At 46.9% G+C, this 19,609-nt stretch overlaps 1 protein-coding gene across 1 annotated transcript in view; it reads right to left on the minus strand.

Annotated features, from left to right (window-relative positions):
- The window catches only part of DNAH14 (dynein axonemal heavy chain 14), a 471,830-nt gene that overhangs the window by 23,258 nt on the left and 428,963 nt on the right, over positions 1-19,609 (minus strand). The window contains exons 80-82 of the mRNA XM_045010332.1: positions 17,716-17,913; positions 12,562-12,761; positions 10,086-10,273 (exon numbers count right to left, since the gene is read on the minus strand). Coding sequence (XP_044866267.1) covers positions 10,086-10,273; positions 12,562-12,761; positions 17,716-17,913 — 586 coding nt within the window. The remainder of the gene's footprint in view (positions 1-10,085; positions 10,274-12,561; positions 12,762-17,715; positions 17,914-19,609) is intronic.

Here is a 19,609-nt window from a genome sequence, read left to right on the forward strand (position 1 = left end):
ACTCCTGCACCATGCTGGGCAAGGGGCAGCCCCATCCCCAGTGAGGCTATGGTGAGGGGTGGCAGCAGGGGAGGCCACACGTGATGGCAACCTCCCCCCTCGGTACCCACCATAGGGGAGGTGAGTGGGCTTTCTGGACCTGAGAGGGACCTAGGAGCATGTGCAGTGAACTGCGGGGGAGAGGAGGGGTCCCTCCCCTGGAGCTTGCTGCTGCCAGGGAGGGTGGAGGGGAGTCCTCTTTGGCCCTAGCCCTGGGGCAGCCTGTCTGCACCCCAAGTTCCTTATCCCCAGCCCTGCCCCAGAGTCCTCACCTGACGGGAAAAACATGCAACTTAAATTTGGTGGTCAGTTTAGAGTATCATAGAATATCAGGGTTGGAAGGGGCCTCAGGAGGTCATCTAGTTCAACCTCATGCTCAAAGCAGGACCAATTCCCAACTAAATCATCCCAGCCAGGGCTTTGTCAAGCTGGGCCTTAAAAACCTCTAAGGAAGGAGATTCCACCACCTCCCTAGGTAATCCATTCCAGTGTTTCACCACCCTCCTAGTGAAAAAGTTTTTCTTAATATCCAACCTAAACCTCCCCCACTGCAACTTGAGACCATTATTCCTCTGCTACCACTGAGAACAGTCTAGATCCATCCTCTTTGTAACCCCCTACCAGTTGAAAGCAGCTATCAAATCCTCCCTCATTCTTCTCTTCTGCAGACTAAACCATCCCAGTTCCCTCAGCCTCTCCTCAGAAGTCATGTGCTCCAGCCCCCTAATCATTTTTGTTGCCCTCCACTGGATTTTCCAATTTTTCCACATCCTTCTTGCAATGTGGGGCCCAAAACTGCACGTAGTACTCTAGATGAGGCCTCACCAATGTTGAATAGAGGAGAATGATCATGTCCCTCGATCTGCTGGCAATGCTCCTACTTATACAGCCCAAAATGCTGTTAGCCTTCTTGACAAAGGCCAGAGGAGGGAGTGTTAGTGCCTGTGCGGACTTCTGGGAAGTGCATGGGGTGGAAGGGGATGCTGGGATGCTCTGGAACCACTCCTTCAAAGCCAGTCAGGACTCTGGGGGAGCCTCCTCTCTGAGCAGACTGTCTCCAGGGCAAGAAGCTTACACCTTCCTGGGTCTGACCTCAGAGCATTCAGCATGCCCTTCCACACCATGCACTTTCCGCAGTGAGTCCGCCCAGGCGGGGTCCTGGGGCAGCCAGAGGTCCCTGCACCCCAACTCCGCAGTCAGATGTGACTCTCAGCCAGACTGTAAAACAGAAGGTTTATTAGATGACGGGAACACAGTTTAAACAGAGCTTGTTGGTACAGAAAACAGAACCCCTCTGTCAGGTCCATCTTGGGGGGTGGGGAGCCCAGAACCAAGTTCTGGGTCTCTCCCCATTTCCCCAGCCAGCTCCAAACTGACACTCCCTCCTCTGGCCTCTGTCTCTCTTCCGGACAAGGAGGCCACCTGATCTCTTTGTCCCCAACACCTTCAGTTGGCATCTTGCAGGGGAAACTGAGGCACCCACACAGTATTCAGAGAAAATATTAAGAACATTCCCACTTCATCACAACAGGTGGAACAAAATATAATACTGTATATTGAAGTAGGCAAGTGCTGCTTCTGACTTTCCACTTTTAATTGACCCTTGTAATCTTGTGGCGCTGACGCGTTGTAGCTTCATTTTATATCAGCTTACAGGGCGGGAGCAGGGGGGCACCACCATTTTGGGCCCCACCAAAAATTATACAAACCTGCTGCCTATGAGTAGGAAGATATATATAGATACAGAGAACATGAAACAATGGGTGTTACCATACACATTATAAGGAGAGTGATCAGTTAAGGTGAGCTATTACCAGCAGGAGAGAAAAAGAACTGTTTGTAGTGGTAATGAAAATGACCTATTTCCAGCAATTGACAAGGAGATGTAAGGAGCTGTGCGGGCGGTGGGGGTGGGGGTGGAGGGAGGGAATAAACATGGGGAAATAGTTTTACTTTGTGTAATGCCCCATCCACTCCCAGTCTTTATTCAAGCCTAATTTGATGGTGTCCAATTTGCAAATTAATTCCAATTCAGCAGTCTCTCGTTGGAGTCTGTTTTTGAAGTTTTTTTGTTGTAATATTGTGACTTTTAGGTCTGTAATCGAGTGGCCAGGGAGATTGAAGTGTTCTCCAACTGGTCTGATCCCATTGAGGGTTACCAAAAGAAACTACACCAACTACTCAAGAAACTCCCTGAAAAAGCACAAGAGCAAATCCGCACAGACACATCCCTAGAACTCCGAGCAAGGGTATTCTATCTGCTTCCCAAGGTCCATAAACCTGGAAATCCTGGATGCCCCATCATCTCAGGCATAGGCACCCTGACAGCAGGATTGTCTGGCTATGTAGACTCCCTCCTCAGGCCTTACACTACTAGCACTCCTAGCTATCTTCGAGACACCACTGACTTCCTGAGGAAACTACAATCCATTAGTGATCTTCCTGAAAACACCATCCTGGCCACTATGGATGTAGAAGCCCTCTACACCAACATTCCACACAAAGATGGACTACAAGCTGTCGGGAACAGTATCCCTGATAATGTCACGGCAAACCTGGTGGCTGAACTTTGTAACTTTGTCCTCACCCATAACTATTTCACATTTGGGGACAATGTGTACCTTCAAATCAGTGGCACTGCTATGGGTACCCGCATGGCCCCACAGTATGCCAACATTTTTATGGCTGACTTAGAACAATGCTTCCTCAGCTCTCGTCCCCTAACACCCCAACTCTACTTGCGCTACATTGATGTCATCTTCATCATCTGGACCCATGGAAAAGAAGCCCTTGAGGAATGCAATCATGATTTCAACAATTTCCACTCCACCATCAACCTCAGCCTGGACCAGTCCACACAAGAGATCCACTTCCTGGACATTACAGTACTAATAAATGATGGCCACATAAACACCACCCTATACCGGAAACCTACTGACTGCTATACTTACCTACATGCCTACAGCTTTCATCCAGACAACACCACCCATTGTCTACAGCCAAGCTCTACGATACAATCGCATTTGCTCCAACCCCTCAGACAGAGACAAACACCTACAAGATAACTATCAAGCATTCTTACAACTACAATACCCACCTGATGAAGTGAAGAAATAGATTGACAGAGCCAGAAGAGTACCCAGAAGTCACCGACTACAGGACAGGCCCAACAAAGAAAGTAACAGAATGCCACTAGCCATCACTTTCAGCCCCCCAACTAAAACCTCTCCAGCGCATCATCAAGGATCTACAACCTATCCTGAAGGACGATCCATCACTCTCACAGATCTTGGGAGACAGGCCAGTCCTTCCTTACAGACAACCCCCAAACCTGAAGCAAATACTCACCAGCAACCACACACAACAAAAACACTAACCCAGGAACCTATCCTTGCAACAAAGCCCATTGCCAACTCTGTCCACATATCTATTCAGGGGATACCATCATAGGACCTAATCACATCAGCCACATCAGGGGCTCGTTCACCTGCACATCTACCAATGTGATATATGCCATCATGTGCCAGCAATGCCCCTCTGCCATATACATTGGCCAAACCGGACAGTCTCTACGTAAAAGAATAAATGGACACAAATCAGATGTCAAGAATTATAACATTTAAAAACCAGTTGGAGAACACTTCAATCTCCCTGGCCATTCGATTACAGACCTAAAAGTCGCAATATTATAACAAAAAAACTTCAGAAACAGACTCCAACAAGAGACTGCTGAATTGGAATTAATGTGCAAATTGGACACCATCAAATTAGGCTTAAATAAAGACTGGGAGTGGATGGGGCATTACACAAAGTAAAACTATTTCCCCATGTTTATTCCCTCCCCCCACCCCCACCCCCACCCCCACCGCCCGCACAGTTCCTTACATCTCCTTGTCAATTGCTGGAAATGGGCCATTTTCATTACCACTACAAACAGTTCTTTTTCTCTCCTGCTGATAATAGCTCACCTTAACTGATCACTCTCCTTATAATGTGTATGGTAACACCCATTGTTTCATGTTCTCTGTGTATATATATATATCTTCCTACTGTATTTTCCACTACATGCATCCGATGCTTATGAAAGCTTATGCTCAAATAAATTTGTTAGTCTCTAAGGCCTGGTCTACACTAGGACTTTAATTCGAATTTAGCAGCGTTAATTCGAATTAACCGTGCACCCGTCCACACCAGGAAGCCATTTAGTTCGACCTAGAGGGCTCTTTAGTTCGAATTCGGTACTCCACCCCGACGAGGGGAGTAGCGCTAAATTCAACATGGCTATGTCGAATTAGGCTAGGTGTGGATGCAAATCGAACTTACTAGCTCCGGGAGCTATCCCACAGTGCACCACTCTGTTGACGCTCTGGACAGCAGTCCAAGCTTGGATTCTCTGACCAGCCACACAGGAAACGACCCGGGAAAATTTGAATTCCTTTTCCTGTCTGGGCACTTTGAATCTGATGTCCTGGTTGGACATCGGGGCGAGCTCAGCAGCACCTGCAACGATGCAGAGCTCTCCAGCAGAGGAGTCCATGCAATCCCAGAATAGAAAGAGGTCCCCAGCATGGACAGACCGTGAAGTCCTGGATCTGATCGCTGTGTGGGGCGATGAGTCTGTGCTTTCGGAGCTGCGCTCCAACAAACGGAATGCAAAGACCTACGAGAAGGTCTCCAAAGCCATGGCACTCAGAGGATACAGCCGGGATACAACGCAGTGCCGCGTGAAAATCAAGGACCTGAGACAAGGCTACCAAAAAGTCAGAGTGGCAAACGGACGCTCCGGAGCACAGCCCCAGACCTGCTGCTTCTACGAGGCACTGCATGCCATTCTAGGTGGGTCTGCCACCACTGCCCCACCAGTGACCGTGGACTCTGAGTATGGGATAGTGTCGAGGGGCAGTTCCTCGGCGATGTTCGCCGATGGGGAAGATGAGGAAGGGTTTGTGGAGGACGACGCAGGCGACAGCGCTTACAATACCGCTTTCCCCGACAGCCAGGAACTCCTCATCACCCTCACAGAGATCCCCTACCAACCCTCCCCGGCCGTTAACCCGGACTCAGAATCAGGGGCAGGATCAGTCGGTAAGTGCTATAAACATGGAAACATTTATTTTTTAAAAAACAGGAATAAAAAATATGTAAAAACTATATAAAACCTTTTGCTTAAAAAACTATATAAAGAGAAGGTCCACACAGATAGGGATGGAACAGAAATCCTCCTGGGACAGTTCCACGAAGCTCTCGGAGAGCAGCTTGAAAAGTCTCCGCAGGAGGTTCCTGGGGAGAGGTGCCTTATTTGGTGCTCCGTGGAAGCACACTCTTCCGCGCCAGGCCATCCTAATGTACAGCGGAATCATTGCCTCCACCAGCATTGCAGCGTACGGTCCTGGTCTGTGCAGGGATTCGAGCAGCATCCGCTCTCTCTCTCTCCGAGTGACCCGCCTCAGGCTAATCTCGTTCGGAGACTGCTGCATCTAATTAGGGCAATTAGTGTACTGTTACTATTGTGAATGCTTGACTTTTACTTTGCATAGCAATGACCTTCGCTTAACAGCCACGTGTTGGAGGCCACAGAGGAAAAGCATACAGTGATCTTTCCCGTGCACAGCCGTGAGGGGCTGGAACAGGGTCAGACTTTATGCTTTACAGATTGCCTTCAGCGGGAGGGCACAGCTATCCATTAACTGTTAAGCAGCCTATAGCGTAGTGCTTACCAGGCCTGGCTGCTACACGGATTCAGCTGTACCGCCCCGCTTGTCCGATCTCCTGTGCAAGACCGCAGCCAATGAAAGCGTATTCCGAAATCTCGAACTTGTCCTGAGAGCTCGTGAGACTAGGTGCCCTGTATGGTCTTGTTCACAGAAACTGACTAGACTGTGTTCAGTGTTCGCAAACATGTATCTTTTCAAGGAAATCAATTCCTTTTTCCCATCACACAGCTGCAGCTCTTTCACGAACTGCCCCGGCATCCCCCTCACAGAGGCTGGCGCAGATTAGGCGGCGAAAGAAAAAGACTAGGGACGACATGTTCTCGGAACTGATGGCTTGCTCCAGAGCCGAGGCGGCCGAGCAGAGACAGTGGAGGGAGACCCTATGTCAGCAGCAGCGCTCACACAGCGAACGGGAGGACAGGTGGCGGCAGGAAGACCAGCAGGCGACTCAAACGCTGCTTGGGCTAATGAGGGAACAAACGGACACGCTCCGGCGCCTTGTAGATGTTCTGCAGGACCGCAGGCAGGAGCAGAGCGCCCCCCTGAACTGTATCTGCAACCGCCTTCCCCCGCCACAAAGTCCTGTCCCCCCCTCACCCAAAATCACAAGAAGGAGGGGCACTAGGGGCCGTGAAAACTGTCACTCCACCCCAGCAGAGCGCTCATGTACCAAACAGCTCTCATTCCCTAAAGTGTGAGAAGTGCTTCCCTTCCTGGATCACCCAGTCCCAAATCCAAGTTTCATCCCCCCACTGTGTAGTTGAGTATTAAAAGTAGTTTGTTGTTATTCACTGTTTCCGTCACGTTTTCCTTGTCAGAAGACTTTGTGTGAAGGGGGGGGAGGGTTTTTTTAATTGCATAATGGACAGCCTCCATTACCAGGGTACAGACTTGGGGGCAGGATCAATAGCAGGACACACACAGACTGCAGTCACTAGGCACTAGGGTCATTCTGGGAGGTGAATGCTGCCCCGGGTCAGTCTGTGAGGTGTATGCTGCCCCAGGGTCCTAGCGCCTGCCATCCACAAATGGCAAGGCAGGCTGCCCTTACCATGCCCTTCCCCCCTAGCCACGAGCCTCTCCGATGCCCTGAGCCCCAGCAAGAGCCCTCATCCACGGACACATACACACCCTTCCCACACACCCCTCACCCCTTCCTACGCCCCAACCCCCAGTCCAGAGCCTGCATCCAAACTCCATCCCAAAGACGGCACCCCTCACCCCTTCCTGCAAACCCACCCCTTCCTGCACACCCACCTGCAACCGTCCTCCCCCCGGAGACCGCTGTAGGAGCAGGAGCCTGTCATTCCTCTAGTGTAGAAGCGGTCTGGACATCAGTGCACACCGTACCCACCACAGTCCGCGTCCATGTTTCAACCCTTGAACAGGAATTCATAATTAAAGAAAACTTTATTAATAATCAGTGTTCCATTAAAGTTATTTTAAAACGTGTGTTGGAAGGGGGGAAACCTGGAGAACGGGGTATGTAACCGCAGATCGAAGTCAACAGTCACTGAAACAGGCTCAGGTTCAGCTTCTCTGTAAATCAACTGGAGAGTCATAGGTTACCCTGCTCTCCGAGGAACCTATCTTTCAAAGCCTCCCGGATGCACAGCGCTTCCCGCTGGGATCTTCTATCGGCACGGCTGTCTGGCTGAGCGTAATCAGCAGCCAGGCGATTGGCCTCAACCTCCCATCTAGCCATAAAGGTCTCGCCCTTGCTCTCACAGAGATTGTGGAGCACACAGCAAGCAGCAATAACAACGGGGATATTTTTTTCGCTGAGGTCCGAGCGAGTCAGTAAGCTCTGCCATCTCCCCTTGAGACGTCCGAAAGCACACTCCACCACCATTCTGCACTTGCTCAGCCGGTAGTTGAAGAGTTCCTTCTCACTGTCCAAGGCGCCTGTATAGGGCTTCATGAGCCAGGGCATTAGCGGGTAGGCTGGGTCCCCGAGGATCACTGTAGGCATCTGCACATCCCCAACCGTTATTTTGTGGTCCGGGAAGAAACTACCTGCCTGGAGGCGTTTAAACAGACCAGAGTTCCTGAACACACGCGCGTCATGAACCTTGCCCGCCCACCCCACGTAGATGTTGGTAAAACGTCCCCTATGGTCCACCAGTGCTTGCAGCACCATAGAAAAGTAGCCCTTTCGGTTAATGTACTCGCTGGCCTGGTGGGCCGGTCCCAGGATAGGGATGTGAGTCCCATCTATAGCCCCACCGCAGTTTGGGAATCCCATCGCGCCGAAGCCATCTATGACGACCTGGACGTTTCCCAGGGTCACTACCTTTGAGAACAGTTGCTCAACGATTGCGTGGGCTACTTGAATCACAGCAAGCCCTACGGTAGATTTGCCCACGCCAAAGTGGTTCGCTACTGACCGGTAGCTGTCTGGCGTTGCAAGTTTCCAGAGGGCTATGGCCACTCGCTTCTGCACAGTCAGGGCTGCTCGCATCCGGGTGTCCTGGCGCTTCAGGGCAGGGGACAGCAAGTCACAGAGTTCAAGGAAAGTGCCCTTACGCATCCTGAAGTTTCGCAGCCACTGTGATTCATCCCAGACCTGCAGCACTATGCGGTCCCACCAGTCCGTGCTTGTTTCCCGGGCCCAGAATCGCCGTTCCACACCATGAACTTGACCCATTGCCACCATGATCTCCACTGCGCGGCGTACCCTGCTTTGTGAGAGGTCTGCGCCACTCTGTGACTTCCTGTCCTCACCGCGCTGACGGAGCCTCCTCGCCCGATTTCTCAGCAGCTGACTGTGGAAGAGGTGGACGATAAGGTGCGAGTGCCATAAGTGCAGCGATGATCGCAGCGGGCTCCATGCTCGCAGTGCTGTGGCGTCCGAGCTGTAACCGACCAGAGAAGGGCGCGAACAGATTTCCCACCGGCGCTTTCACGGAGAGAGGGCGGGAGTGACGGTTCAATGATGACAGTTACCCAAAACCACCCTCGACACATTTTTCCCCCCAGCATGCATTGGGGGGAAATCCCAGGATTCCAATGGGCAGCGGGGAGTGCGGGAACTGTGGGATAGCTTCCCACAGTGCACCGCTTCCAAAGTTGACACTGGCCCCGTTACTGTGGACTCACACAGTCGAACTAGTGTATTTAGTGTGGATACACAACTTCGACTTCATAAGGTCGATTCCACAAATTCGAATTAAGTTGATTCGAAATAGTCTTGTAGTGTAGACGTACCCTAAGGTGCCACAAGTACTCCTGTTCTTTTTTCTGAAGTCTAAGTATAGCTATCAGTTTTAACACTGCTAGGAGCTCCATTTCAGGCCGAGGACAATTGAGAAGGAACTGAGGGGGGTCTGGTCACATGGTGCTAGATAGGCACCAACAATGGCGCAAGACGGGGAGAGTGCATGCGTGACCCAAATGAGCACTGTTCCTGAAATTCTCCAATCAAAGGCACAGGGATGCACCAACACCTGAAATGGAGCACCACAGGGACACTCCTTGAAGAAGAACTCCTGAGTTTGTCCTGAGAACCTGTGAAAGGTGGATTGAATGCTTCATCAGGGAACAAGGGGATATCTAGGAAGACAACAAAATGGAGGTTCTTTAAGAATACCTGCCCTCTTTCTATGTCCTTTAATGGAGTCATTTCTGGAGGTTCTGCTGGATTCCTGTGGCGCCACCCAGGGTGGAGAGTTGGGGTAGGAAGGAGAGAAGTCTCTGTTGTGATCTGGAGAGGACAACGAAAATAGCAAACCTCCTCCAGGGGTGGAGCAATCCTCTCTGGGATATCAGGTCTACACAAAGATACCAGGTTGGATGCAGGCAGAGACACAGGCTGCTTGGAGATGACATTTCTTAAGTACTCCAATAGAGGAGACTCCGGTACCAAATCTACAGGTAGACTGGCCAGTACCATGAAAGCTTCAATGCCAGAATTTACAGCACCAAAACATCTGGTGCTGAAAATGTCTATTGGTAATGAGGAGGTTGTGAGTGGTACCAGGGATGAGGTGCCAAAAGTTGCAGTGCTGAAGATGCTGTTGGAATATATGGCACCTGAACTGTACCAGGGGTAGCATGGTCCTTAGGAGTGTTTGGTGTCACTTTGCTTTTCTGTGCCAGGGCACCAGAATGGGACTCTGAATTGCAGCTTTTGGTAGATGAGATTCAAGGAGAAGTTTTAAGTTTGTTACCTGGGGTTGGTGAGGGCTCCATAGGTGGGGGGCATGTTGTGAATGAGGAGAGAAACTGCGATAGAATGTTAAAAACAGACAAGGAATATTTTAAAATAAAAGATTAATTTGTGAAAATAAAAGTTTCTTTCTAATTAAACATTATGTAAACCATTGTTCTGACCTTTAGCAGTTTTTGCAAGAGCAGCCCAAATGGGGCCTGACAGTAAGCTTCCCAGTGTGATTTTCATTTTGGAGGAATGTTGAGTTCCAGGTGTCAGTTCTGTATCTTGTTCCTCTACAGTGAGTGGCAGCTGCCTTAGAATGTCAGAAGCTATTTCCAGTACTAATTCATCTTGGCTCTTTCCACCACTGGAAGGGGCAAAAAAAAAAAAAGTTAAGACTTATAATTCAGGAATTGTCAGGGCTGGAGGGGTCCAAAAGGAGATGATCTAATCTCCCCACTTCCACTTGTGGTTTATGGTTATATTCTAATATTTCTAGACCATCTCTAGCCGGTTTCTATAGTTAGATGAGTGGATATGGATGAAGAGTTGTGGGGGATATTCCAAAAGAATGGTCCTTTCAACATGACACCGAGGAAGAGTCAATGATCTATGCAGTTAAGGCAGATTCCTGACAAAGCAGTACAAGTATCTAGGAATTACAGAAAAATAGCCATTTCACTAAGCAAGTTAGTTACATGGACATTTGATCATTTTCCTAGTGGTTGTTTTATAGGAGCTAGAATATATTTGACTTGCACAATACACAAAGAACAGAATATTGTACCCATATATCAGAAACAGACCAGCCGAGGGTTGAATTTAGGTTACAGTGATGCCTGTAAATCTAAAATACGGCCAGGAAGATACTCATTTTCTTTTCTAGGCAAGGTCTTTTACTATGCAGCAGATTAGATTTAAATAATGTGGCAATGCCTCTGGAATTATGCGGTAATACTCTACCCTGCAGAGAACACAGCAGTTGGAAGGGAGGAGACTTCACCAAATAAAACACTGAAGGAAGAATTAGAGAACCAAGAAAGGAGAGAATCATGACAGCCAAGGGAGGAAAAGACTTCAGGAAGAATAGCATAGTTGACTATGTTAAAGGTAGCCAAGAACTTACGGAGGATGAGAATATTTAAATGTACAGGCCCTAGGATTTGGCCACGAATAGGTCATTAGAGACTTTGGTGAGAGCAGTTTCAGTGAAGTATTCAGGTCAGAATCCAGACTGCAGAGGGTCTAGGGATGGAACTGGAGGAGACGAAATCCATACAGCAGTTGAAGATGAGACATTCAATGAGTTTTGAGATGAAGTAGAGAAGGAAGAATAATCAATAGTTGCACAGGCAACATGAGCTCAAGGATGGGTTTTTAAGACTGAGGAGACTAAAGTCTGTTTATATTGTGAGGGGCTTATGTCGGTTTAGTTAGGGCAATGAAGTGTCTGTGTAGACACTGCATTACCTACATCGGCAGTTGGCTGCCTGGTCAATTTCACGGCTCCACTGGAACTGTGAATTTGACAAGAAAGCCCAGCTTTCTAACTGGGCTGCTACCAGGTTTCCGCTCCAAGCCAGGCTGCCACCCAGACTCCTGGCTTGGGCTGCCACCTGAACTCCTGTCTGGGAGCCCTGCTGCCCCCCCCCCCAACCCGGTCCCGGCTCCCCGTTGGGAGGCCGGTTGCACCAAGACTCCTGGCTGGGAGCCCAGCTGCCCCCCATGGCTCTTGGCTCCCCACTGGGAACACGGCAGCCAACCGGACTCCAGGCATGGATCTTCCTGTCGGGAATCCGGCTGCCCCCCAGGCTCTCAGTTCCCCTCTGGATGCATGGCACCTGACCAGACTCCAGGTGCAGATCTCCCTGCCAGAGGTGAGAAGCCCCGGGGGGCAGCTGGGCTCCCGGCGGTTAGCTACGTGGAGCTGAGAGCCCTGGCTCTCAGTCCCCCACACTGCCCCTCTTCAGTCAGTGGAAGCACTCCTGGTGAGAATGCGCACCACTGACCGAAGGAGGGCAGTGTGGACATCAGCTACTGCAGTAATTAGTGAGGTGGCTGTAAGTCAACCTAACATAGGTTGATTTAAAATTGTAGTGTAGACATGCCCTAAGCACTGGTCTACACTAGGAAATTAGGTTGGCATAACTATGTTGCTTAGGGTGTGAAAAATCCATACCCCTGAGCGAGGCAGTTAAATCAACCTAACTCCCAGTTTAGATAGTGCTAGGTTGACAAGAGAATTCTCCCACTGACCTAGCAGCCACCTCTCGGGGAGCTGGATTATCTACACTGACAGGAGAAGCCCTCCCTTTGACATAGGTAGTGTCTTCACTGATGCACTACAGTGGCTGCAGTGGTGGCACAGATGTGCTAGTGCAGTGTTTTAAGTGTAGACAAGTCCTGAGTACCTCTCCCAGACCTGAAGAAGAGTTCTGTGGAGCTCGAAAGCTTGTCTCTCTTACCAACAGAAATTGGTCCTATAAAAAAATATGACCTCACTCCCCTTGTTTTACTCATTCAGTAAATCAGAGTTAATATATGCAAATAAACTTTAAAATTGTGGGCAAGCATAACAAATAACTTCTTAACTCTCTTAGGTAATAGATTCTACTTTGTTCTGTCACCAAAACAGTTTCTTTTTAAAACACTGACCTGATGATCAGGGTGTCCATGCTGATTCCTGGCTGCATACTGACAATGGTATCAATAAAGGTTTGTGCCTGAGATTCCAGGAATGCTCTTCCAGCACAGGCGTGCATTCCAAATAGCTCTGGTGAATCAGTGTCTGGCAGAGACTCTAAATAGGCTCTACAGTCTTGTAAGCTATCTGTGGCAGACACAGGTCGATATACCTGCAAAATAAATGACAAACATTTTATTTCCCTACTTAATGAAAGGCTGGTTAGTGAAAAAAAGGTTACACACAAGTAACTTTTCTTCAAGGTTGCTTATATGGTCCCAACTGGGACTGCTTTTCTAAAAGATTCCTGAAAGTCAGTGGTGCGTGATATTCCTTACAGGTGGGAATAGACTCAAAGCCAATTTGAAGAAGAATGTAATTATATTGCACATACCCTTCTGCTTGAGCAGTTATCTGATTAACACATGCATTTATACATGTGTTGGTGGTGGTGGGGTTCTTCTGTGAGTGCAAATCATTCTGTACTGCTTATATAAAAATAGCATATATCCCTTCCCCCATTCTTCTCTCTATATGTATATACATGCATGCACGCATACATGTACACAAACACACACAAAGGAATAAACAGCATAATTTATTTGTAAGGTTTATATATGGGCCAAAATATCATCTATTAATATAAAATAAATCAATTCACCTTCCTTTAAAATAACAAAAAAGGACAAGACATGGAGAGAATTCAGTATTCTCCTCCTCCCACAAGCACTGTAAACTTATGTCAACTTACAGGTATTTTTGCTTTTTATATATATGTTAATTATTTTTAAAATTCAGTAAGAAAACTATTTTAAATTAATGCTGTCGCTGTGTTGTTCAGATAGTTCTAAGCTAGTAATTCAATTGTAATTCGCTGTGTTGTTCAGATAGTTCTGCTAGTAATTCAATTGTTCAGAGTTAACTCCTGATTTTTCCTAACACTTCTGAGTGGCAGAGGTAGCAATATAAGAGATCCTTCTGGGGGCTACTCTTAGCTGTGCAGAGAAGTTTTCCTTACTAGTACTATTATGCTTCAAGAGTTGTCTCTGTGCATTCACACTCATGGGTTCTAGCCCCTCTAGTGTAGACCTGGGGAACTATGTAAAAAGCCATGTTTGCTGGGGGTTGCATATGCGCTTTTTCATAACAGAATATTCCCCCGCCTGACCACCTCAGATCTTTCTCCTAGCCTACAGAGTCCAGCAATACAAAGCACTCTGAGGCAGAGAGGAAGGCAGGTGGGAAGTGTGAATAAACTCAGGCAACACTTGAAGAACAACAGTTACAAGTAACCAACCCTTCTTTCTCCTTTGAGGGCTTCTGTGCATTCCACATTACAGGAGATTAGCAAGAAATGCTCCCATCAGAGGATGGAAGGTGAGGAATTCTAGGCAAAAATGAACTGTAGTACCAGCTTACCAAACCAAGCAATAGGACACAATGCCAAATCCAACAAATAGTGCTAAGTAAAAGTTAGAACCGAACTCCATGTTGCTGCTTTGCAAATCTCTGCACAGGATCCTATCTCAGACAAGCTATAGAGGGAGTAGTAAAAGTCCTGGAGTGCACTGTAGCAGTGTCCACATGGCGAGTTAGTGTGCAGCAAGCTGACTTGCCAGGCACTAAATCACTGTGTAGTCATGCTCAGAATGCGTCTTTAAACCAAGAGATACTGGTCACATCCTTTGGCACTACAATGAATAGGAGCCTATATGTGGTGTTTTCATATTTGATGCTAGAATGCACTTCTCCTCCACTAGTATGTTTATTCCAGAATAATCAGTTACTTTTATTTTTGTTGTTCCCAGTTTTGGTCTTATTGTCAGTCTCTCATAATCTTGTTGAGACAGAATATTAACCTGCTCTTCTGCGTCCAGGTTGAGTAGAATAATGGTTTCATTCACTGCCATTGGCAGAATCCAGTCCCTCTCATCAGTTTTGCTTGATTCCAGCACACCTATGTAAAACTCCTCAATCAGGTTGTCTTCAACTACATGTTCTTGACTTTTCTGCATTTGGAATCTGCAGCATTTATGATAGAGCTTCCAAAGGCAAAACACTGTTTGGGGGCCATGCTGTGATCCACACTTTCCACATAATCTGTATTCACTCTCCCCCCAGCAGTCGCTTTCATAGTAGGTGGTTGCACTTTTTGATCTGACCTTTTCTGGCTATATTCTTTTGTATTTAGTGTGTGAATAAGCCCTTCTAGTGAATTCAGCTCTTTGGCATGTGCTTTCAGTTTCTGCTGCTTTGCATATATGGAGAGATTTTTCTGGAGTTAAATCTCCTTTATGGAGCAGTCCCTTTCTTAAAACATTGTCTTTAATGCTATCTTTGACCAGAGTCTCTGTCAGCTAACCAAAGTCACAGGTCTCACTAAGCCTCCTTAATTCTGTGACACATTGCTCTAGTCTATCATCAGTTTTTTTGTGTGCATGTAAAAAAAGTCTCTCTCAAAGGTCTCATTCACAGGCGCCAACTTTCTAAAGTGCCAGTGGGTGCACTGCCCCAGGACCTGCCCCCACTCCACCTCTTCCCCCAAGGCCTCACCTGTGCCCTGCCTCTTCCAGACCTTGCTCCACCCCTGACCCGCCTCTTCCTGCCTAGTTTTATCTCCTTCCTCCAGTGCGCCATGTCCTTGCTCCTCCTCCCCAGCCTCCCGCATGCCACGAAACAGCTGATTGTGGCATGTGGGAGGAGCGGGGAGGGAGGGGGAGGCGCTGATCTGTGGGGCCTGTCAGCAGGCAGGAGATGTTGGCGGAGGTGGGGAGGAGCTAATAGGGGAGCTGTCAATGGATGCACAGCACCCCACCATTTTTTCCCCGTGGGTGCTCCAGTCCCAGAGCTGGCGCCTATGGTTTCATTCCTTTTTGGCATGCAATATTCCTCAAATTTGGTCAGTATTTTACTTAACTTCATGCTTTCTTCAAACTTAAAGTTGTTATAAATATTCAATTCTTCCTCCCCAACAATATGCAAAAAGACAGATGATTTCACTTTATCACTTTTCATCTCTGCTCCTATACAATTCAAATCTCTTTCAGAATTTTTTTCACTTCTCTGCAACATTGCCTGACAATTGCAGACTGGATGGAGTTTGCAACGTATCCATTTTTCGCTTTCTTCCCTTCTTAAATGTATCAAACTACTATTGTGCTCATAAAATAGATACAAAAGCCTTTGTTGTTCTTTGTTTGTTGCCCCATGTGCTCCTCTTTCCTGTTATCAGTTTCAAACACAGAATTAACCTAAAAATTACTGCAGTCTCTTTCTCATCTGGCATTTCTGACTTGATATAATGATCTTAGGGGTCATTAAACAACAAGCCACTGAATGAGAAAGGCATAAACTTTTAGTAGAAAACTTGGGAGTGTTCATGGTACACACACCCTGTGTTCACCATCACTGCCACCAGGGCATGTCTCAAAATTCTTATATCCATAATGCTGTCATAATGCTGTTATGAGGGAGCTTCTCTAAATTATAACCTTTAACAAACATCTCTCTGCAATGAGGAGATCTGGAAGCTTGTCTTTTATTTGTAGTGTCAGTGTCTATTCTAAGAACACCAAGGCAGTTTTCAGTGCCAATGCTGATACCAGTGTAGACTGCAGTGCCGGAGCAGTCTGTTTTGATAGAGCCTATGGTGATGAGATTCTGGGCAGCAAGCTCAGCCCCAGCAGATATGTCTTGGGGAGATAGATGTCAGGCCTGGTATTGTGTGCAGCACCAAGGCTGAGGCAAAGGGATATTTAATGGAAGACCTCGGAAGAAGAGGCAGACTTTGAAATTCCTGAAGGACTTCTAGGACAGTCTGGCTTAAAGCTTAAGGAAGCTAAGGGCACCTGCACCATCTGTCGTTCCTTGTCCAGCTAGTGAAGGCATGCCAAATTTTGCACTGTGACACTACATGAGCCTCTCCCTGGCACACTAGACACTGAACATGTGCGTCAGTCTCAGGAACGAGGGCTGAGAAGTTTGCATACCTTTTGAATCCCCTACCAAATTTGGGACCTGACATTGCCTTGGGAATAATCCAAGGCAAATTACCCCAATCATTCACTCTCTAAATAACCAATAATAGAAGAAAACAGCTTCTTCTAACTAGCTTGCAGACACAACAGATAGTTCCATTTAGCTCTTGGTGGCTAAGGAACTGAGATGGTCAGGGGGATGCAGCCTCCCATCGATGGAGCCGATGATATCCTAGCACAAGAGTGCTCCTGCACTCCCTAATGGACATAACTCTTTTCTATCATTCTGCAGCTTCATGCTAGAGGTGTTAGCTCTCCTAAATGGGAATTCACAGAAGCCCTTGAAGAATCAATTTTTTTCTTAAAAATTCTATATTGGTTTTGCTATAATCAGGTTTTAGTTTAATCTCTACTCACAATAAATTCTCATGCTCCTCAGGGGTAACTGTTTCTGAGTCAGTGCCTGTATCCCTGCTTAGCTAGAGGGTCTTAAAAGGATCAAATGCCATTTCATATCCTGGTGCATCTATCTGACTACTAAATGGAGACATTATAATGTATTTTAAAGTGTGATTGTAATCTCACTACCACATTGTGCCATTTTTCAATACCCCATTGTAGTTAAACATCACTCCACATGATTTTTAAAAAAACGAGGGGAGTCATTTTGTTATTGGTACCATAGCAAAGCAGGACCCAGGAGCTAACAGTGTGCAAATAAATCCTTCTGTTGCCCATTTCCAGAAGTTTGCCACTAAGTCAGTTACATGCAACTACATAAAACGACAGGGGTGCATTTTGACCATAGAGATGCACCTTGAGCTCTTATTTTAGTTACAAAAATTCATACAAGTATGGTAATCAAAGTGTGCCAATGTAATTCAGATCAATGCAGCTAAATATACTATATTTCACCAACTGTTTCAAAAAAATACATACAGATGCATGTATATAACTTTAATCTGAATGACAAGAGCCTTCTGTGCCATAGTAAAGTTTAACAATTAATTGCCATTCAAAATTTAGATTTGGATGCCCATAATCTGAAGTTCAGTAATTTATAAGGCTGAAAATATTTTAAATATGCAATATAAAGGTACAACTTATTACAACACTTGAGAATAGTGAGAGAAAAAATATTTTTCTGACCCCGTCACTAGAGTAAGCGAAACCCTCCTGCAATACAACAGGGCTATAGAAATTGTTCAGAATGCTGAGCAAGCAACGACGGTCCCAGTGGTCAGTCACGCGACCTCCATAAACTACCTCTCCAGTAAGATAACATATTGCTTGCCAAGGAATCTCTTCTTGGTTTGCCAGAAGCATCCCCAACATCTGTATGGAAACCTTTGGAGCAAAAGATTGAAGTTAAGCATTACTATTGTTACTTTAATTTGACTCTTGTGATTATGTTATCACAGAATCGTAGAATATCAGGGTTGGAAGGGATCTCAGGAGGTCATCTAATCCAACTCCCTGCTCAAAGCAGGTCCAATCCCCAACTAAATCATCCCAGCCAGGGCTTTGTCAAACCTAACCTGAAAAAACCTCTAAGGAAGGAGATTCCACCACCTCCCTAGGTAACCCAGTCCAGTGCTTCACCACCCTCCTAGTGAAAAAGTTTTTCCTAATATCCAACCTACACCTCCTCCCACTGCAACTTGAGACCACTACTACTTGTTCTGTCATTTGCTACCACTGAGAACAGTCTAGATTCATACTCTTTGGAACCCCCTTTCAGGTAGTTGAAAGTAGCTATCAAATCCCACGTCAGTCTTCTCTTCTGCAGACTAAATAATCCCAGTTCCCTCAGCCCCTCCTCATAAATCATATGCTCCAACCCCCTCATCATTTTTGTTGCCCTCCGCTGGACTCTTTCCAATTTTTTCACATCTGTCTTGTAGTGTGGGGCCCAAAACTGGATAACAGTACTCCAGATGAGGCTTCACCAATGATGAATAGAGGGGAATGATCACGTCCCTCGATCTGCTGGCAATGCTCCTACTTATACAGCCCAACATGCTGTTAGCCTTCTTGGCAACAAGGGCACGCTGTTGACTCATATCCAGTTTCTTGTCCACTGTAACCCCTAGGTCCTTTTCTACAGAACTGCTGCCTAACCACTCGGTCTCTAGTCTGTAGCAGTGCATGGGATTCTTCCATCCTAACTGCAGGACTCTGCATTTTTCCATGTTGAACCTCACCAGATTTCTTTTGGCCTAACCCTCTAATTTGTCTAGGTACTTCTGTATCCTATCCCTACCCTCCAGCGTATCTACCACTTTTCCCAGTTTAGTGTCGTCTGCAAACTTGCTGAGGGTGCAATCCACGCCATCCTCCAGATCATTAATGAAGTTATTGAACAAAAATGGCCTCAGGACTGACCCTTTGGGCACTCCGCTTGATACCGTCTGCCAACTAGACATGGAGCCATTGATCACTATCCATTGAGCCTGATGATCTAGCCAGCTTTCTAGCCACCTTATAGTCCATTCATCCAGCCCATGCTTCTTTAACTTGCTGGCAAGAATACTGTGGGAGACTGTATCAAAAGCTTTATCATCATCAGAACCTCATGATATATGTGAATCCTTCAAGAGCACCCTATTAGCTGTATACTAACTATAAAAACAGATTAAAATAAATAAAAGTTGACTCATCTTGTAACTGTAGATCTTCAAGATGTGTGTCCTTATTGGTGTGCTACTGTAGGTGTATTCACACTTCCTGTGCCTCAGATCAGAGATTTTAGGTAGCAGTGTCCATTTGATTCTGCTCTCTCCCCGTCTTATGCCCTGCATCAGGGCTATATAGTGCTTTGCAGGTGAATCATCCCCAGTTCCTTCTCTATTGCAGAGCTCATTGGTAAGAACTCCAAAGCAGTCTGGAGGAGGGCAGTAGTGGAGCACCCACAAGGACACACATCTTGAAGAACCACAGTTACTGCACAAGGTGAGTAACCCTTATCTTCTTCAAGTAGTGTCCCTATAGGTGCTCCACTGCAGGTGACTCTGCAGCAGTGCCCCAATGGAGGAGTGGGGCT

The sequence above is a fragment of the Mauremys mutica genome, chromosome 3, assembly GCF_020497125.1.
Source record: "Mauremys mutica isolate MM-2020 ecotype Southern chromosome 3, ASM2049712v1, whole genome shotgun sequence".
Lineage (NCBI taxonomy): Eukaryota > Metazoa > Chordata > Testudines > Geoemydidae > Mauremys > Mauremys mutica.